Source organism: Daucus carota, chromosome 1, assembly GCF_001625215.2.
Source record: "Daucus carota subsp. sativus chromosome 1, DH1 v3.0, whole genome shotgun sequence".
Lineage (NCBI taxonomy): Eukaryota > Viridiplantae > Streptophyta > Magnoliopsida > Apiales > Apiaceae > Daucus > Daucus carota.
Genome location: NC_030381.2, coordinates 19,335,242 through 19,350,322, shown reverse-complemented (window position 1 = coordinate 19,350,322; position 15,081 = coordinate 19,335,242). Strand labels below are relative to the sequence as shown.

The 15,081-nt window shown below is 34.5% G+C and overlaps 2 protein-coding genes across 3 annotated transcripts; one reads left to right on the top strand and one right to left on the bottom strand.

Moving 5' to 3' along the window:
* Positions 1-3,076: 3,076 nt before the first annotated feature.
* On the top strand, positions 3,077-5,362 carry LOC108218707 (uncharacterized). Its single transcript, XM_017391784.2, has 4 exons — positions 3,077-3,796; positions 3,999-4,519; positions 4,564-5,134; positions 5,213-5,362. The coding sequence occupies exons 1-4, from the start codon at positions 3,077-3,079 to the stop codon at positions 5,360-5,362; spliced, it is 1,962 nt and encodes a 653-aa protein (XP_017247273.2).
* A 1,047-nt stretch (positions 5,363-6,409) lies between these two features.
* On the bottom strand, positions 6,410-13,762 carry LOC108196070 (DNA polymerase delta catalytic subunit). Of its 2 annotated transcripts, none has more exons than XM_017363177.2 (15): positions 13,483-13,762; positions 13,078-13,188; positions 12,835-12,941; positions 12,585-12,744; positions 12,029-12,224; positions 11,785-11,920; positions 11,454-11,591; positions 10,898-10,975; positions 10,577-10,668; positions 9,744-9,810; positions 9,543-9,614; positions 7,713-7,799; positions 7,002-7,121; positions 6,820-6,912; positions 6,410-6,623 (listed from the first exon to the last, which is right to left on the bottom strand). In XM_017363177.2, exons 1-15 carry the CDS (start codon positions 13,667-13,669, stop codon positions 6,618-6,620), a joined length of 1,650 nt encoding a protein of 549 aa, XP_017218666.1. In that variant the 5' UTR covers positions 13,670-13,762; the 3' UTR covers positions 6,410-6,617. The 2 variants fall into 2 exon arrangements, with proteins under 2 accessions (XP_017218666.1, XP_017218658.1); XM_017363169.2 differs by having other exon boundaries at positions 6,410-6,632; positions 13,483-13,743.
* Between the last annotated feature and the right edge of the window lie 1,319 nt (positions 13,763-15,081).

Sequence of the window (15,081 nt, the reverse complement as noted above, 5' to 3'; positions counted from 1 at the left end):
GATCCAAGACCGGCAAAAGCGTAGGAGTACAAAGACTACATCAAGGTTCTACACCGACTTTGAAGAAGTAACGGGAAGTTATGTTCTAAGATAAGTCACGTAGAGGTTTTACATTTATTGTGAGGTTGTAACGGGTAGTTACGAACCAAGATAAATATTTGTAAGTATTAGATTGTAAAGTCTTCTCCGCCGACTATAAGGAGTACATCTTTCTTATAGTGAAAAAACTCGAGTCCAGAGAGGAGCTCGGGGACTGGAATAGGGGTGAGAGAATCTATTAGAGGTTGCTCCATCGCGAACCAGGATAAAATCAACCGTGTCATATTTGCTTTCTACTTCCGCACATATAACTGCTAAACAACACGGTAAAAATATTTTAAACTTGGAAAATATTTTTAAAGGGGAATTATAATTTTAAATTGGATATTAAGCTATTCAACCCCCCCCCCCCCCTTTTAGCTAGACCTAATATTTGTAAAAATACGGTGGTGCATTAGAGAGAGGTGTGAGAGTGGAGGAGAGCTAAGTAATAAAGAAATGAAAAGGTGAATTAAAGAATGTAGTATATTGCAAATAAATTTCAAAATATAGTATATTTAAAAGATTTCAGAGAAGTTAATATATTTGCAAATAAGATTAAAAAAGTAAATACTTAGTAAATACCTAGCAGTGACAAACATAATTTTGAAAAATTAATAATGAAAACAATTTTGACAAGATAAGTGCATCGTTTGGTTAAACTTAATTTTCAAAAATAAAGACTTATCTCTGGAGGAAAGTACATGAAATTCTTCTTTTTTCAGAAATAAATTCTTATTTTTTTACCACATTATGAATATGAACACCTTTTTAATATTTATATCCAAATAAATTATAAAAATATACAATTTAAAAAAAGCTCGTGACAAGACCATAATAGGTACTAATATCATAGATAATGGGACGTCTTGGGTGAGTAATAAAAGTGACTTCTTGTTTAAATTAAAAAGATGAAGTAGAAAAAGTGAAGGTACAGGTGTTTGGAAAAGAACAGAACAACTTAGAAGTGCTTGACACAATAGGAAAAGTCAAAGAAAAGCGGAAGTAATTTCTTTAAAAAAGAGTTAATTATCAAGTTGGTCACTAAAGTGGGCTTAATGTATAAGTTGGTCACTGAACTCAAAACGGTATCAAGATGGTCACCAAAGTCACCATAAATATCAAACAAGCAACTTGAAATATGAGTTCAAGTAATAAAAATATTATTTATAAAGTTTTACATATTATTTTTAAATGTTACCACAACTAACTAAAAGGTTTTGACTTTTAGTATTTAAAATAATATATTTATATATTATCAAGTTTATTTATTATTTATATTTTATTATATAGTTTTTTTCTTTTTTTTAATTAAAAATAAATAATAAATAAAATTGATAAAATTTAAATATATTATCATAAATATTAGAAGTCATAACCTTTTATTCGGTTTTGGTAACATTCAAAAATAATATGTGAGACTTTATAAATAATATTTTTACTGCTTGAATTTATATTTCAAGATACTTGTTTGATATTTATGGCCGCTTCAGTGACCATCTTGATACCGTTTTGAGTTCAATGACAAATTTGATACATTAAGCTCACTTCAATGACCAACTAGATAATTAACTCCTTCAAAAAAAAGGCGATGCCCAAGCAGCCACAATAAACAGTTTGGTTTTAATTTTGTTGTTGCGAGAAGAACAAAGTGAATAAAAATGAAAGCAGAATGAAAAAGAGGAGTGAAAAAGTGGAGAACAATATTATCACTCGTCTCATATTTTTTTCGGGTAAAATGGCTAATTCATAACAAAGCTGCTTAAAAACTTGCAGTTTGGTCATGGAGTTGAAAAAACTCTCAAACACATAACTTTGTTTTAAAAAAATTTCAATCGAACGACCGTGCTAACAGAAACTTACACAAACGTTAAAGTGCCTTTGACTTTTAACGTCTCCGTTAAAATACCTGTGAACCCGACCCGACCCAAGCCTAATTACATCTAAATATGCATAATAAAACTTACAACACATTTTATTACATATCTAAACAGACAGCAGTGCGATTGAGCGGGAAAGAGGAGGCGACGATTGAACTGAACTACTCACCGGCGACGATTTCTCGATTTCGTGCATAATGGAGTAAGTTTCCTCTCTAATTCCCTTGTTGATTCAGTAAACCCTCTTTATTTTGTATGCATGTGTCTATAAACCCTAAATTCGTATGTATATTATGTGTGTATACAGGACTGTTCGAATTGTGTTGTTTTATAATGGTGGGTTTGTTACTCCTAATTTAACTGGTGTTAGAGAGTATGTGGGTATGGATACAATGAAAAGGATTAGGGTTGATGTTGAGAAATTGAGTGTGAGGTATATAAGAAATATGTTTGATTTTGTCGTTGGAGAATCTGATAAGTTATATTATCTGTGTAATGGTGTTAGTCCAAGGGGTGGGTACAAACTGCTTGTGAGTGATGATCAAATCCCGGAAATAGTTCATGTAGCAACAAAAGCCTATGGTGCTGGGGTCATTAGGCTACACCTTTATCATGTGAATGGGGATGGGGAAGATTATGAGTTGTGTGAGAATGAGGCTGCAAAAGATGTAGGTGATGAAGAAACTGGGAGATTTGAGGGTGCTGAAGAAGTTGGAGGATTTGAGGGTGCTGAAGAAGTTGGAGGATTTGAGGGTGCTGATGAAGTTGGAGGATTTGAGGGTGCAGAAGTTGGAGGATTTGAGGGTGGAGAAGGTGTAGATGATGAAGACAGTGATGATGAAGACTGTGTAGAAGAGAGTGAACAAAGTGAGAGTGAAGATTAAATTAGGGATGGGAGTGGCTCTGATCTTGATGATTGTAGAAGGATTAGGGAGGAAGTGAGACATGAACAACAACAACTTCAAAGACTTGGGAGGCCTGAGAATGAAGCCAGTGAAGGAGATACTGATTCAGAGTATTGTAGGAGTGCAGATAGTGGTGAAGAGACAGATGGTGATGTTGCATATGCTGAGCCAAGAGTTAAAAAAAGAAAAGTAAGGGTAAAAGAGGTATTTAACATGGAGACTGATGGTAAAGATATTAAGTGGGTTCCAGGACTTACTTTTGGGGATAAAGCACAAGTCAAAGATGCAGTTAGGAGCTTTTCTATTGCATCTGGGAGGCCACTGAAGTACAGTGTGGATGACCAGCAGAGGATCCAAGTTGTGTGCAGTAAAGGATGTCCCTTTAAGATGTGGTTCTCATACTTGAAGGAGAATAAATGTTGGCAGCTGAAGACAGTTAATGATGAGCATAACTGCATCTACCAATACAGAAATAAGCTTGTGACTGTCAAGTACCTAGCAGATCAGTATGGTCCTAGGATAAGAAGAAATCCTAGTTGGAAGCTTAAAGAAATACAAGAAGAATTCAGGACAACTTTGAAGGTTGAAGTTGGTGAAGCTAAGTGTTGTAGGGTGAGACAGAGGGCCTTAAGTCAAGTTGAGGAAGAGATGAAAAAACACTATGCTGGGGTTAGGAACTTTGGTGGTGAAATTTTGAGGGGAAATAAGGACAAAACAGTGAAGATCTGTACAACAAGGGTGAATGAGGGAGATGCACCTCATTTTCAGAGATTTTATGTGTGTTATGACAAGCTGAAAAAGGGTTGGAAGGCTGGATGTAGACCAATCATAGGTCTGGATGGCTGCTTTCTCAAATCTGTGTGTGGTGGCCAGCTTCTTTCAGTAGTTGGAAGAGATGGCAATGACAACATGTTCCCATTTGCAATGGCTGTGGTAGAGTCTGAATCTTATGATTCTTGGAGTTGGTTCTAACTCCTATTGATTGAAGATCTAGACTTGGGAGATGGCACTGGATATACACTAATTTCAGATCAACAAAAGGTGCTAATATCTTGCCTTACAACTAATTTTTCAGCTTTGTTTTTGTGTTCTATGTGAATCTAATTTTGTTTTGATTTTATGACCTTTGTTGTAGGGCTTGGATAAGGCAGTGAGGGAATTTCTCCCTCTTGTGGAGCATAGATTTTGTGCTAGACATTTGTCTTCCAACTTGTCTAAGAAGCATCCAGGTGAAGCTGTCAAAGTGGCATTTTGGAGAGCTTGTACATCCACACATCCAACTCAGTTCAAGGCTGCAATGAAGGACCTTGAAAATCACTCCAAAGGGGCTGCTCAGAAGATGAATGAACTGGATCCCAAAGTATGGTCTCAAGCATACTTTGCAACTCATTCCAAATGTGCAAGCACTGACAACAATATCTCTGAGTGCTTCAATGCTTGGATCCTCAAGACAAGGTACATGCCCTTAACTGATATGCTTACAGAAAGTCATGATATGCTTATGGAGAGGATACATAAAAAGAGAGATGCAATGAGGGATGTAGATTGTGTGCTTGTGCCTAAAGCCAAAAAAATGTTAGATAGAGCTGTTTTGGAGAGTAGTGAGTGCAGTGTGTTGTGGGATGGTCAGGATGACTTTCAAGTGAAATGGAGGGGGTAGGTTTTTGTGTTAATTTGAAAGAAAGAACTTGTTCATGTAGAGTATGGGAGTTAACTGGCATACCTTGTTCTCATTCTGTTTGTGCCATTCAAAAAATGAGAGAAGATCCAGTTGACTATGTGGAACATTGGTTCAAGAAAGATACATATATGAGGACTTACTCATTTTGTTTGGAAGTGCTGAGGGGGGAACCCTTTTGGGAGGAGACAATGGGAGACACAGTTCTCCCACCACCATTTGTGAAGCAGCTGAGGGGAAGGCCTAAAAGGCAGAGGAGGAGGGAAGGGTGGGAGAGGGCTAGAGGAAGGATGAAGCAATCGCAAAGACCAAACTTCTCTAGGGTGGGGAGGGTAATGCATTGCATAATCTGTAGAGAGACAGGGCATACTAGAGGCAAATACCCTAACAAGCCTGCTGATTATGTGGAGAAGCCAGTCAGAAAAAGGATGCCAAAGAGGAGACAGATGACTGAAGAAGAAGCTGAAAGAGCTGCAGAAATTGAGAGGGTTGGTAAAGAAAGGGAGACAGAGGAAGCTGAGCTTATGGATGAGATTTTGGAGGCTGAGCATGTGGTTAGTGCACCACCACCAACTACACCTAGAACGGTTTTTGTAAGTAGTTTTATCCTTTCACTTGCTTTAATTCATGCACAAACTAGTGTATTAATTGTTTGTTTTATTAAAATGCAGATGCCTACTCCAAATGTTGAAGCAACACATGGCACAGGTGGGACTCCATCTCCTTCAAAGCTGCAACCACATGAGCCTGGGACCAGCAAAAGAGGAAGGCCAAAGCTTCCTATGAGAAAATTCAAGGTCCCAAGAAAAAAAGGACTGTAGTTTAGTACTTGTAATTTGCTAGTGGGGAATATGTTGCTTTTTGGACACTGTAACCTTGGTAATATGCTAGTTTTTTTGTGACTGTAACTGAAGGTGGGATGATAATTCCCTTTACTATTGTAACTGCAGGGGGGTGGATGATTATTATGTTTGGAATGATGTATTTGTAGTGTTGTTCTTCATCCAGTGATCTTTTTGAAAGAGAGCTTATTTCCGTTATGTTTTTAACAGAGTTAACGGGAATTACTAATATGCAAGTTTTTTAATACTTCATTAGTTGACTGTGAGCTTTTTTAACTCCATGACCAGACTGCAAGTTTTTAAGCAGCTTTGTTATGAATTAGCCATTTTATCCTATTTTTTTCTCGTACGTTCCACTACGCTCTGCAACCTCCCCTTGTTTTTAGTTTTGCTGCTGCAGGCACCTCTCCTCCTTCCCTCGTTCACTTCTCTCACTTACTCCATCATCCTCTAATCATCGCTGATTCATTTAATGTTATATTTTATCTGTCTAATACAGAGTTTATATTGATATTATACTGATTTTTGCTCAGAGGTGGACTTGGTGTTGGTCCTTAATTCCTTATTACTACTATTATAATTTGAAACACTAATGTTTTAAATAAGACGATATGAAAAAATAAATTTAATATCACTTATTAACACTATATCATATAGATAGTGTCATGAAAAAAATAAATTTAATATCACTTATTAACACTATATCATATAGATAGTGTCAAAAAAACAAAATCATATTTTATTGAGGTTAACAAAACAAATCGCTATGTAGCATTTCCTTCCAACATTGGATTATCTAGCATTATATTTTGTGACATCTAGTTTCTGAGAGTTGGATGTAAGGAAAAAAAATTGTATTTGGTTGTATTTGATTTCAAAATTTTTTCATCAATATTTTTGAAAAAAATGATAAAATCATAAAAACACTTATAAGAATAATATTATTAATAAATACCCTAAATTTGATCTTATTTTAACATAATTAAATCACATACTAACATAAAATATTAAAATTGTTATATAAAAGATGCTGTATGGAAAAGACACTGTGCTGGGAATGAAAGGATCGCAAATAACAAGCCAGAACAGCATTCAATTGTAATAGTTGTCTAATAATAAAAACAATAACAGAACCAAATTTGAAATACATCTTCCAAAAACAATAAGAAACCAAGTTTCAGATGCATCTCCAAAAGTAAATTGACAAGTCTTCATTTCCTTGTCAAACTTTCCATCAAGCCTACAAATTCTAACCAGCAACATCAATCATGTTATGCATGAGACAATATATAAGGTGTAAGAGATATCGAAAATGCAGCATTATTTCGGAAATCTGTTATTGTGCATGTTTATCAATTTGAAAAAGAAAGAGATTCACAAGTCTATCATCAAAAAAATTATTTCTAGGTGTTTAACAATGAACATGATCAACTTACATTTGCTCTGCCAGATGTTCCTTGTCTTGGCAGTTCTGCAGTTGGAATAACTTGATTCAGTTTCTTTGCTTTGCTAAGAAGTTGAGGAGTATCCTGAGGATATGATGAACATTCAAGTTTAAACACATGAAAATACTTTATCACGACCACTAAATAACATGTTAGGAGTTTCTGAGAATAACCTTGGTGCTCTGCCCTTTAGAAAGAAGATACGAGATAGGGACACCTGTTACCCTAGCCATTTCCGCATGTTTGGAAACATACATCAAGTGGTCCAAGAGTTGCTGAGGCAGAGAAGCATCCTGCAACAGGAGAGCTATCAATTATCATGACTCCACAATACATATAGAAGACTTATATGTTCTAACTCTAATTAAAATAGATGGTATTCATGCAGAGCTAAATGAAAACCGAAATATAAGTGAAAACAGTGGTTAAAACAACCCCTATGATTGTGAGAATACTGGCATGTGTCATACTAACAAAATTGTCTTTACTTGTAAATTTTTTTGAAAAAAAGGACGAAGAAATGTAGTAGTATGATAGAACTTATCCTAACTGAGCCGGTAGATAGTAAAAACACACAAATCTTGAAACACTTGTGACTTAATTATGCTCTGAATCATTATCAATCCATACTAACCACTGACCAATATGTTTCTTTTTTGACCAAAGAATGAATTAAAATAAGAATTCCTGTAAAGCTTCCTCAAATGTTCTGCGAGATAAGCTCTGTAACTTGCATGTTTGTCTGTCGTTAAATTGATTTGGTAGTATTACAAAGTTTACTGGCTTTGCAATATACTTACAGGATTCATTCAATGAATGGATGTATATATATATAGCAATGCAATTTTTTGGCGGAAAAGTCGACTTAGAAAAGAAACTACGACCTTCAAGCAATATACAGCCAATTGTCTCCTCGTCTCTGCACTACCATTCTGAAGATGTGAAATACGTGAAAAGTGGACATCCTCTTTCTGCACTCAGAAGACATTGTCAACAATATATATCAGCTTCGAGTGAACACAATTTTTCAGTCGCATATAAAGAATTTGAGTAAAATCAAATTCTCAAGAAAAAATTGAAGACATATTATCAAGACACCACGAAAAGAAAAAAACATTAGGGACAGTTCTTCATCCTATCAATTCCTTGACTTGCAGCAAAACTCCCAGGACAAACACAATGGCACAAGCCACAAGGACATCTAGATTGACCAGAAAAAGACATCTAGTGACACAGATTCATCAATGCATCAGGAAAAATTCAAAGGAAATGACTGAGACAATAGAAGTTACTGCCAGCACAAATGAGAGGACAAAGGCCTATTTACAAGCATATTATATTTTGCTGGAGTGAACTCAGTGACAAGAAATTGAAATTTTCAGTTTATTATTTATTAATACAGGATTACGCCGCTACCCCAGTAATTTCAAATTTGTAGGAATCTGACAGATTCAGCTCATTCATTATCTATACGGTCAAGTCTAACTCGACGCATATATATTACAATTTATCTACTCTGACAAGCTTTTAAAATTACACGTTCAGATGCAGTTGACTAATCACTGAAGCTAATTACATTCTTTAAGTTTAAAGGCAACAGTCATTCAAACCCAATTATAATACATATAACAAGTTTCTACATCTTTATCACGTTACGGGGCTAGTGACTGATTCAAATCCCTTTTAGTAGGAATTCTGAAAATTTCAGATTTTGACAGATGTTGACAATACGCCTGAATTATCTCCCTACTAGTAACTAACACTTCTTCTAGCCAAATGCGTTGGGGGTTTAATAACTACTAAAACGATAAGCATGAACCCATTCTTCTTATAAGAATGATCATACTGACCATATCGTGTGTTCTTAAGCATATGCACGAATAATCACTTCCAATAGTTCAGAAGCACACACTTTTTACATATCAAATTACAAAAGCAAAACTATAGTGTTATTTGGCCAGTATGAACCTTGGTTCTTAACATAAATCAGCGATTTATGTGCAACAGCCACCACTGCAAGTCAGCTATAACTAAAGTGGACACAATCAAGTGGTTATGGGTCACTCATAAATAATTTTGGAGGCTGATTGAAAAATGAATCTTGTATTTACTGCACTTAATAATGAAAAACAATAGTTCTAAAAAAAAATTGGTAATATCTGCTGAAATATTTGAATGTATGACTTACGATCCTGATTTTAAGGACTATTTAGCTATAACAAGAACAAAAATTCCAGCTTCTAAATTCAGAGAAACAATTTTGTGTCACATAGGATAAAATAGGATGAAACAACACAAGTATAATTCATAAATACATTCACAAGTATGCGAGCAAGGAAACATTTAGTACTAAGAAAATCCCTATAGAATTCTATACGCTAATAACTAAATATAATACATTCCAACACCAAACGGACACGAGAAACACATGGCAAAGACATGATCTGAAGATTAAAGGATTGATATTGGATCAACAAATAATACTATTTAAACTTAAAAGACCAGAAGTATGTAAACTAGTAAATAAAAAATCAATCAAGAAACACATATATATGATACAATTGAAATATTTTAAAAACGGGAGAATATATATTTTTTCTAAAATCATCTATTCACATATTATGACAGGCAGTAAGCCAGTTATAATGATTGTATACATAAGTGTAAATTAATCCTTCCTAAAAATTTGTAAACCGTAAGGTAAGTAGCGTTACCTTATCCCCAAGAAAGTGAGCAGCAATATCATTCAATTTGTACGACTTCAACAAATAATCCCTATGTATAGCCTGTACATATGTAAGGGACAAGTGGATGATTGAACTGCTAGTTCATTAACATGAACATAAGATAGATGTTCTCTTAATTAAAATAAAAGTTTAGTTCTGTCAAAAAAAAAAAAAAAGGTTTAGTGTAACCTGAAATAAATCAATCTGAACCCTCCCTTCCACTGTAATTTCTCTACATTCCATTGTTCCAAACCGTCTGCAAGAAACTACTAATCAGCTAATCTGTAATTTTTCCAGGAGATGCAGAAAGTAAATCTCGGCCAGTAACAGAATATAATATTCTAAACCAATATCATTGTCCAGTCAAATGATAATTTTTTTAATTAAAGAATCAAACATATCAATTTTCAACCTTCTAGCACTTATAAGACAAACCCATATGTTCATACTATACTACAATAACTGAAGTTTAACTTGCTTATTAAAACTCAATCTCTTTAGGGCAATTATATATTTTGCCAAAATATTATGCTAATATGATCATTTTCACAAGTTAACATCTTTTTCAACTCAATTATATATGATATTTAAGACCTCATCTTTTAAAAAATCACGAGAAAACTATTGTAGTTAGTCCCAAAATGTCAACCACTCACAATTATAAATTATGTTCTTATCTTTAAAAGTTTGTATATTTCCTACTTTAAGCTAAAATAGATTCAATCCATCCACATTTTTGTTATTTTAACCAAGCTCAAAGGACCGACTAATCAACCTATCAACTACTAAATATGTAATAGTTCAGCTCTAATACAATAATGTATATATAAAGGTACACATACCAAGGATGTTGCCGTTATCATCCCCTATTTGATCACTAATCTACTTAATCTTAAACTATATTTTGACTTGAAAATCATTCATGGGAAGTTTTCTTTAGGACCAGTATAGCAGAAGAATTAAAGGAATACATATACAATTTGGTTGCACGATAAACCAATGTTTCAAACTAAACATCGAACCTTGACAAAAAGGTTGCATTGCCGAGACGGGCCCTGCTATTTCTAACGCGGCCCAATACCGGAAAGTCTGCTATTCCCAGAACTTCAGCCCTCTGCAGCAAATAGAAGTTGACATCATAGTTTTTCAAGTAACAAAGCAAAATTTCACAATGTGACTTTTATCTTTTTTGGACGGAACATGCCTTTTATTCCTGACGCAACATTGATTCAGCGCTCAACTCATCACAATGAGTTATTTTTAATTTTTGAAGAAACAATTAATAGGATGGAAAGTTGTATAAAATTGTCAAAGTAAAGAAACCACAAAAAGTGTTCACCAACCTCAATGAGATACGGCAAATCAAATCTGCAGATGTTAAATCCAGTAATTATATCTGGATCCACTTCACGTATGAGATCCTGCAGTGGCAAATTTTTGCAAGTGAAACTACTAAACTTCATGAAAACAGAATGCTTTCTTGTAATAAGACGCACGCCTTATAGACAGATCTTAAGAGGACATAAGTTACAACTAGGATGCAGTAAAACAGCCAATGGTTAGCATTCCAGCAAGATGTATAAATCAGAGCAAAACAATTCATGTTATATTTTCACATGATTCCAAACTTTGCATGCATTTCACTGGCTTATTCAAGAAGAAATAGCTTGATGTTCACTTTTAATTATTACAACTTGCACTTCTTACGATTGAAAGCTGAAATAAATGTACTTAAAATTAAAAGGTTCAAAAAGTTACAAAATAATTAGATAAAAACCAGTAAGTCTTAACAAGTAGACAAGGGCTTGTCAATGCAAATAATGCTATATGCCTTTGGTACTCAAATTTAAAATCAGACAGGTTAAAGTTTAAATGAGCAGCTTGAATAGAAATAATTACCCTCCAAGCTAGCAAAACTTCTTTTTCGGTGTCAAAAGACATCACATCTACGCCAACTATTGGTGAGCACGATTTTAGTGTCATTACATTCCGAATTAATGGCTGAGCTTCTCCCTGCAGAGTAAGTATATTGGCCACCTGCAATGAAGAAAAATGAGATACCCCTAAGTTTTAGAGAGAGAGATATAAAATCCGAGAATATGCTATGTAGCTTTCTAGATAATTATGTAGCTTCGAATGATTTTTTTATATAAATTTTCTGCTAATAATGTGCTTTGCATCATTCCATGTTCTACAAATATAATATTAATGGTACGGGAACAAATAATACCTGAATTACAGGATCATGAGTAGCTTGAGGGAACTGAGTTCCACGAACAGGACACTCAATGTCAAAACTCAATATACGAAATGGAGCCATCTTGGTAAATTCCCCTTCTGGAACATGAGTTACCAAATCTGAAAAGCTTTCAAATGTGTCAAGAAAAATTTATTCCACAGAATATATGCAATAATGCCACCCATTGAAGGTTTTATATAAATAAATTTCAGTGTGTTTCCATGCATTAGGATACTGGCAATCAAACTCCAACTGGCAATAAGATATATTTTTCAATGTCTTCTTATATCTTCCAGCCAGAACTTCAATCCAGTTCCCCCCAACAATGTTGCAGTCAAACATGAACCTCATAGCAAAGCATATACTACCCTCATATGTCACAAAGCTCTTCATATCAAGACCCTCAACTTGTATGCCTTTGTCAAGCATACCTGACACATTTTGACAAGAAGTAGAAATAAAATTCAACATGTATCAATAGGCATTATAGCAGCAAAATGTTTTGCCTTGCCGAAGTCTTAGATTCATCATTACACAAAAAGTTTCTTACTTTAGCTAATTTTAGTTCAGAGAAAATTTATCCTTATGGATCACAAAATAATAGATAAGAAGTGTTTCCATTACAAGTAATGTAATACAATTGCAATCATGCCCAACAAGTAGAATATCTATATTTAACATACCAAATTAATGTGAAACATGTAACACCATCAACTAAGTAGAATATCTATCTTTAACGTACCAAATTAATGAAATACAAGAATCTTATAGTGTTGATAAATGAAACGTACCACAACAACCAGCAACCATAGTTGGCAAGGCAACAACGATTTTGAGAAAAGGCTGAGGCCCCAGCTCTTGACGATTGATAATGCTCTTATCCAGAACCATTTCCACACGGCGAACAAATTTGGGGACATGAGCGTTTTTGTTGGCTTCTCTCATCTTACCCTAAAAAACATTAAAGAAGTACACATATAGTGAATCAACTCACAATTACCGCTACTAATATATTTGCTTGTGTTTCATACAAAAAAATACCTCAAGAATCTTATGAAAACGAGAGATGCCATCAGGCTCCATCCCCGGAGGGCAACTTACATAGAAATAAGGTTCAAATCCATGCACATTGCAACAAACACTATGACCTAACAAATACCAATAAAACGCGTATCTAAGCAATCACATTATAATTCTGAAAAGCATAAATAACTTGTGGATGTCCGATATCAAATTCGAGTATGATACAAAGTCTCTGAAAATATAAAAAGAATTGCAGTATACCTTCTTTGGTGACTCCAAAGATTCGAATAATAGCAGCTGGACCGCGAGAATCAGGCACCAACTCCTCATGACTTTCACCGATCACGTAATCAACTTCCAGCTCCTGGAATACTACAATGTCCGCAGCAAGTAAATAATTACATCAAAAAATTAAACTAAATAAAGCCTGGAAACTGTGACAGCTGACAATGTAACCCTAGATGAAAACAGGAGCATCGGAGATTAAATTTAAAAATAATAATAATAAAATTGAACTCCTAACTTTTGGTAAAAAATGACACGTTTGTGTAAACATGGACAAGCAGAATGTTAACTTTTCTCTAAAATGTTCCGATTTTTTATTTTAAGCAAAAAGTCACTTTTTTTAATTTTTGAGATTATATTTTCAAATTCTTGTAGACTCACAGAGATTTGTAGAGTGTGACAAATATTCTTGTGACAGCGCGGGGCGTCTCCACTTTGCGAAAGGTGAAGCCACCGCTTCTGCTGCTGCTGCTGCTGCTTCGTAAAGTGAAGTTTGGTCGATCGCCGCCGTGGTGTGATGCTTCTGCGGTGGCGAGGCAGGGCGCTTGTAAGATTGGGCGTTGTTCATGTCTGAGTGAAATGGAAAGTTGAGGACTTGGAAGAGTTGAGTAGAAAGGAGATGATTTATATTCCCGCCTATTTGCAGTAGGGGTAATTTTGGGTTCAAATTTATTTACTGTACTTGATACTCGTAGTTGTGTGCGTTGGAAGCTTGGCCGTTTTCAACGGATTACACGGTAATTATTAGATGTGCAGTAATTACGCACGTTATGGTGAACAGGAGACACACTGATCTTCTGCCTTTTTCAGTTTTAAATTCATTACCCGTGTTGTTACTCCCTATGGCGGTCTATTGTTTTACTCCCTCCGACTCTCCTTCAAACATCCCATAAGTGGTGTTCCGTTAAGAACTTATAAGTCGAATTTACTTTTCAATTTTCTTTTGAAACAGAGTTTACTTATAATTTATAATCTTCTTCCTTATTTTAAGTGATAAATCATTTTTTTTATGCAAAGTCAAACGGCGTCAATATATATATGGTTATAAGTTATAACATCTCGATAAAAAACCTAATGGATATAAGCCCCACTCAAACTGTGATACTATTAGGGCTGAGCAAAAAACCGATTTGAAACCGGAACTGAACCGAAACCGGAAAAAACCGATCCGAATATAACCGATCCGAAACCGAAACCGAAAAATTAAAAACCGATCCGATTTAAATGGTTTGGTTCCGGTTATACCTCCCAACCGAACCGATAAAAACCGAACCGAACCGGTTATTAAATTAATAATAAAATAATAAATAATATATGTAATATATAAATATATAATCTATGTAATGTTTAAAAATCAATAAATTGATTCTAATACTTAAAGGAAACACAAGTCTGTGTTAATTTTTTATGCTCAGTGAATATATATGCTCACTGCCAGGCTGCTCTTCCATTCTGCATCTTCTATTTCCTGTCTGGTACCTCATTTTATCAATTCTGTATCTTGCATGCTCCGCCAATATTTTCCGTATGATAATTCTAGGTAAGATTCAGTTTTATATTATTGGCCGGAGTGTTTCGTTTATGTATTATTTTTCATTCTTAAATTTATCGGTTTTATAACCGAAACCGAACCGATTATAACCGAACCGGGAGTTTTTAAACCGAACCCGAACCGGCGGTTGCGGTTTTCGATTTTTAAAACCGGAGATATATGGTTGCGGTTCCGGTTTTATTCCGAAACCGAGCCGAACCGGCCCATGCTCTCCCTTGGATACTATCTCTTGGCGCGGCTTAGACTTGTTGGAGAAATTATAAAAATATATAAAGTAATGTATAATTTTTGTAAAATGTAAATATAATTATTATGTTCTCATAAATAATTTTTACGTATATTATTTTATAATAATTTAAAATATAAACTATTTCAAATATAAAAATGAGTATTACATAAAATTCATTATAAATAAGATATAATTTTTT